Source organism: Leptosomus discolor, unplaced genomic scaffold (assembly GCF_034619465.1).
Source record: "Leptosomus discolor isolate bLepDis1 unplaced genomic scaffold, bLepDis1.hap2 HAP2_SCAFFOLD_35, whole genome shotgun sequence".
NCBI classification, from domain to species: Eukaryota; Metazoa; Chordata; class Aves; order Leptosomiformes; family Leptosomidae; genus Leptosomus; species Leptosomus discolor.
This window is the reverse complement of record NW_028237764.1, coordinates 781,408-787,507: the sequence shown is the minus strand read 5'-3', so window position 1 is coordinate 787,507 and position 6,100 is coordinate 781,408. Positions and strand designations below refer to the sequence as shown.

General features: G+C 54.2%; 1 protein-coding gene across 1 annotated transcript; it reads right to left on the bottom strand.

The window, feature by feature from the left end:
• Nucleotides 1–1,421: 1,421 nt before the first annotated feature.
• Nucleotides 1,422–2,357, bottom strand: LOC104348456 (olfactory receptor 14A16). The gene has a single exon (XM_009953748.2). It carries the CDS (start codon nt 2,355–2,357, stop codon nt 1,422–1,424), a length of 936 nt encoding a protein of 311 aa, XP_009952050.2.
• Nucleotides 2,358–6,100: the final 3,743 nt, after the last annotated feature.

Below are 6,100 nucleotides of genomic sequence, written 5' to 3'. Positions count from 1 at the left end.
GGGTCTGGAAGGTGTGGGCCAGAAGAGATACTGCACAGGGCTGGCCATGCCCTAATACAGGCACGGAGACCACCAGGAGGAAGGAGATGGCCACGCAGCACAGGTCCCTCCCCACGGCTGGATTTATGGCCAGAGATTGAAATGGCTGATGCACGGGGCTGCTTTTTTCCCATTGCATTGGCGAAGCTTTCCTGGGGTGTCCAAGGAAAATGGCACAGGCCAGCTCCCCTCTCTTGCACCTCTGATGCCTTGCTTCCTTCTCCACGAGACCTGGCTCTGCACCACAAGCCCACTAGAGCGTGTCCTCCCTCTGTATGGTCACCCAGCTCAGCTGACATTGGTGCTTTCCTCTCCTCAGCACTTTGCAGTCCAGCCCAGCCCCTCCTCAGCTCTCCACCCCACCCCTGCCCTCTCCCCAGCGCGGCAGAGCAGCCCAGTCTGGGCTGGCCCCACAGCACTGCCCACTGCAGGGTGCTGCAGAGCTTTGGGCACTTGTCCCACAGCTGCAGCCTCTCTGAAGGGGTTCAAGATCCCCAACAGCCCCAGGGCTGAAGATGGCGCCATTGGCATGAGGAAGCAGGCGCCAGTCTCTCTCTGGCTCTCCTGCATCCATCCTGTAGGTGATCTCCCACCCCGACTGCCTTTGCCCCACTTTGCCTCCTTGCCAGCCCCGCTCCTGAGGGCAGCACCAAAACCTGAGCCCTGGCGCTCCTCAGCAGCTCACGCGTCTCTCCGGTCTTCTGTCCCTGTACCTGCTGCATCTCCACTGGCTCCCACAACATTGAAGAGTCCTTGTTTCTGGATACCTGCATTTAGTGGTTTACTCTGGTGGGACTTAGAGGGTGTTTCACTGTCTGAGTCCTCATTCTCTGCTCCCCCCCACGGCATGTGGCAAGTCCCCATCCTCCCCTGGTCTCTCCAGATTCCTTTCCAGAGGGACAGACATCTGCCATTGCCAATTTCATAGCTGTGGTACCTTCAAGAAGGCGACTGGGAGCTCATCTACGATCTCCACTGCTCCTGGACACCATGAAGAGATTTTTTCACTCAAGTTTTTGTGTTTAAAAGATCCCTGTGTTACTGTGAGGTTCTGCCCATGAGCACAGGAAGAAGAGAAGGAGAAAATATGCTTTTACCATCCAAATCTTGGGTTGCTCTTGGCGGCAGCTGTAGAAGGAGAGCTCAGGCTTCAAGCACTGAACTGAGGAGATCCCCCTTTATTGCAGAGATGCTATTACAAGGGTCAGAGGTGACACAGTGTCTTTCCTTCTGCAAGGATCAGACACAACAAGTCAGATGCTCAGGAGAAGAGGCATGAAACCAAGCAATTCCCTCTGAGTATGATTCTCCAAGGGAAAAAACCCAGAGCTTGGCCTAAACTCTGGGCAAAACCGTGGGCACTCTGCAGTGAAGGAGGCAGATTATTGCTGATGGAATAAGTACCATTGGATCAGTTTCCACACTGCTTCCTTGAGCTCCTGGTTCCTCATGCTGTAGATGAGGGGGTTCACTGCTGGAGGCACCACCGAGTAAAGCACTGCTACCACCAGGCCAAGAGCAGGGGAAGAGGTGGAGGGGGGCTTCAGGTAGGCAAACATGACAGTGCTGAGAAACAGGGTGACCACAACCAGGTGAGGGAGGCAGGTGGAAAAGGCTTTGTGGCGTCCCTGCTCCGAGGGGATCCTCAGCACGGCCCTGAAGATCTGCACGTAGGACACCACAATGAACACAAAACAAACAAAGCCTAAACAGACACTGACCACAAGTAGCCCAGCCTCCCTGAGGTAGGTGTCTGAGCAGGAGAGCTTGAGGATCTGGGGGATTTCACAGAAGAACTGGTCCACAGCATTGCCCTGGCAGAGGGGCAGTGAAAATGTATTGGCCGTGTGCAGCAGAGCATAGGGAAAAGCAGTGCCCCAGGCAGCTGCTGCCATGTGGACACAAGCTCTGCTGCCCAGGAGGGTCCCGTAGTGCAGGGGTTTGCAGATGGCAACGTAGCGGTCGTAGGCCATGACGGTGAGGAGATAATACTCTGCTGTGATCAAGAAGACAAAGAGAAAAAACTGTGCAACACATCCTGTGTAGGAGATGGCCCTGGTGTTCCAGAGGGCATTGGCCATGGCTTTGGGGAGAGTGGTGGAGAGGGAGCCCAGATCAAGGAGGGAGAGATTGAGGAGGAAGAAGTACATTGGGGTGTGGAGGTGGGGGTCACAGGCTACAGTGGTGATGATGAGGCCGTTGCCCAGGAGGGCAGCCAGGTAGATGCCCAGGAAGAGCCCGAAGGTCAAGAGCTGCAGCTCCCTTGTGTCTGCGAATGGCAGGAGAAGGAACTGGGTGATGGTGCTGGCATTGGACATTTGCTGCTCCTGAGCATGCGGACCTGTCCATGGAGGAAAAGCCAGTGAGAAATTAAGGTGGCATTTTCTGAGCAAACCCTATTCCACTTGATTTCTCAGCAACAGCTAAAAACATCAGTGTACTATCAACCTTCTGCTCATATCAAATCACATACTGAATCCAAAACACAGCACTGTTCTTGGTACTATGAAGAAGAAATACCTCTATCCCAGCCTAAACCAGGAAAATAACAGTCCATGCCGTGTTGGTGTCTCAGCTGCACTTCTGTCCTCCATCCCCCACACCAATGAGTGTAACAGCAAGAACAAAGGCAGCAGGGAGAAGATGAGATGCTAAAGTCCCCCTGCCAGCGGAGGCAGGAGAGGGAGATGCAGTTGGACACTTGAGCGTGTCTCCTCTGTGGTGGTCAGGTTGCTGGGAAGGCAACTCATGTCCAAATCCCTGTGACATTAAGGGCAGAGGCTCTGCTGCGTGAGTGAGGAGACCAGGGGGTTGCTCCAGGGAAGGCATCTGCACTGAAGGGGATGGCAGGGAGATGCCTGAATCCCCCTCCCACAGCATGTCTGGGAGCAGTTCTCTCCCCCTCCCTGCCCATGTCTCTGCTTCCTGGAGCTTGTCTTGGCCAGGACCTGTTTCTCTGTCCCTACATCTCCTCCCTCTTCACACTCACAGACCCCATCCCACCTGCCACGTCCACAGCTCTGCCCTGCAGACACCTCCTGGCAGCAGAGCTCTGCCCAGGGACATCTCTGTGTGGGCAGGGGTTAATGAGCAGCTCAGACAAGTCCCAACAACAAATGGGGTCTCAAGGCCTGGTGCACAACGCAGAAAGAAATTCCCATTTCTCCCTGCCCACCCAGCAAAACAAGAGGACAAAACTCACAGCCCAGATTTCTTCTCTTTCAGGTGAACAGTTCCTTGACGTGCTGTTTCCAGAAGGAGCCTCTGCAAATGTTGTGGGGGTGATCTGGAGCTGGGAGCAGCCCTGACCCACGCAGTTCCCCCCTGCCAGCAGAAGGGGCCTCCCTTGCTGGGGGTCACTCCTTCCACCCACAGCATCTCCCCACAGCGCCGTGGGGAGCTCCCTGGGCAGGCTGAGAGCTGACCCTGGCAGACAGCAGAGTCCCTGCTCTGGCACACAGCCCCTGGGGGGCAGGGACCCTGCTCCGAAAGGCAGCCCTGGGCACCCCTGCCTGCACACCTACCTTCACACCCCGCAGGTGTCCCTGAGAGAAGGCAGCCATCACGCCCGGTGCATCTGGTGGGGCAGCAGGGAGTCCCTCACCTGCAGCACGTCCTCCTCCTCTACACTAGAGAAACTGTTGGAATCCTCGTGAAAGACTATGTGCTGTGGGGTGTTCCAGGATTTGGATAGCCCTCCAGAAACACCAGCTGCATTGCCCTGAACCCAGAGACTTACCATGCAGATGGCTGTAAAAATTTCTTTTCCAATAAACTCTCATCATCCTCCCCTCCAGACTGGCATTAAGCTCTCTCAGCCTCACTTCTCTCCTCTTGGTGCCTGCAGGCAGTGCCCTCAGCCCTGCTGCGCTTTGCACAGGAGCTGCTCCTGGGCAGAGCTGTCTCCCTGCAGCTCTGCCTGCTTGCTAGGAGCTCCCTCCATCCCAGGAGCCCAGCCCAGCTCAGCAGCAGGGGAGCAGCCCAAGGCAGCCCTTTCTCTGCCCCCTCTGGGCTCCCTTGTGGTTTCCCTGGGGCTCCAGGGGAACCTGCTCTCAAACAGGCTGAAGGACTCACTGATGTTCCCTCCCTCAGCTGGGCACAGACACTGACTGACAGCTGTGTCATTTCTGCTGTCAGAAAAAGAAATGGACGTGAGAATAACCTTTTCTTGTCCTATCACTAGACAGGACACATGGAAGGTGGCAGGGAACAATTGTGCCCCTGTACTCAGCACAGTGATACCACACCTTGACTACTGTGTCCAGTTTTGGGCCCCACAGTAGAGGAAAGACCTTGAGGTCCTGGAGCGGGTCCAGAGAAGGGCAACGGAGCCGGGGAGGGGTCTGGAAAACATGTGCTATGAGGAGTGTCTGAGGGAATGGGATTGTTTAGCCTAGTGAAGAGGAGGCTGAGAGGAGACCTTATTGCTCTCTACAAGTACCTGAAAGGAAGTTGCAGTGAGGCTGGTGTTGGTCTCTTCTCCCAAGTAACTAATGACAGGACAAGAGGTAATGGCCTCAAGCTGTGCCAGGGGAGGTTTAGATTGGATATTGGGTAAAATTTCTTTCCTGAAAGAGTGGTTAGACATTGGAACAGGCTGCCCAGGGAGGTGGTGGAGTCGCCATCCCTGGAGGTGTTCAAATGACGTATAGATGTGGTGCTTAGGGACATGGTTTAGTGTTGGGCTTGGTAGTGTGAGGATAATGGTTGGACCTGATGATCTTAGAGGTCTTTTCCAAGTGAAATATTTCTATGATTCTACGATCAGCATGGTATAGAATACCGCTTGGCTAGTTCGGTTTGGCTGTCCTGGCTGTGCCCCCTCCCAGCTTCTTGTGAAAATTAACCCTACCCTAGCCAAACAAAGGACACACTTTCTCTTGCTAAATTCCACAGTGGCCCGACAGTTTCTTTGTTTCTTCTTTAACTGCGACTTGCGTAGCACCAGCTCATCTTGGGGCCGTTGAAATCACTTGAGAGAGTCACCTGGACATGCCCATGGGCCATGGCAGGAGGCTGTCCTTAAAGACCAGCTGGACTGAGCTCTGCTCAGTGCTCAGGACTTGTGCTCTGCCCTTCAGTGCTTCTCTGCCCTGCTCAGTGCTCTGCCCTTCACTGCTCCTGTCCGGAAGATCCCCAAGCGAATGGCCCCCAAACAGGCCACAGTCTACGCCTCTGAGATCTTGTGTCTGCCCTTGTTACAGTCCTTTTCACACTCTGCTCAGGATCTGGGACCTGCCCCTATTTCAGGGTCACTACAACAGAGCCTGACTCTGCTTTTAACATCCCTGTCCAGCTCTTCCATGTCGGCAATTACTAGATCCAAGCAAGCATTGTGTTTGTTGGGCCACCTGGCAGCTGTGAGAAGAAGCTTTCTCAAAAACCCAAGGCCATGGGATTTTGGGCTGAGTCACTCCTCGACAGCCCGGCTCCTGATGAGAACAAACTCCTGAGCACTCATTGGTCTGTGCTGCTGCCTTGATTGGAGCTTAGGGGCATTTAGAAAATAGAATCATAGAATCATTTAGGTTGGAAAAGACCTTTAAGATCATCAAGTCCAACCATCCACCTCCCACTGCCACATCCACTACTAAACCATGTCACCAAGTGCCACATCTACATGTCTTTTAATAAACGCCAGGGATGGTGACTCTACCACTTCCCTGGGCAGCCTGTTCGAGTGCATGACAATGTGTACGTTGAAGAAATTTCTCCTAATGTCTCATCTAAATCTCCCCTGGCACAACTTGAGGCTGCTTCCTCTTCTCCTATGACTTGTCACTTGGCAGAAGAGACTGAACCCCATCTCACTTGGACCTCCTCTGAGGTAGTTGTAGAGCGGGATAAGGTCTCCCCTCAGCTTCTTTTTCTCCAGGCTAAACAACGCCACTTCCCTCAGCTGCTCCTCACAGGACTTGTGCTCTAGACTCTTCACCAGCTTCGTTACCCTTCTTTGGACACGCTCGAGCACCTCACTGTCTTGCAGTGAGGAGCCCACAACTGCACACAGTATTCAAGATGCAGCCTCAATGGTGCCGAGTAGAGGGGCACGATCACTCCC

What these genes read in the sequence shown, in the direction of transcription:
- LOC104348456 (XM_009953748.2), bottom strand. Translation starts at nt 2,357, where the DNA reads ATGTCCAATGCCAGCACCATCACCCAGTTCCTTCTCCTGCCATTCGCA.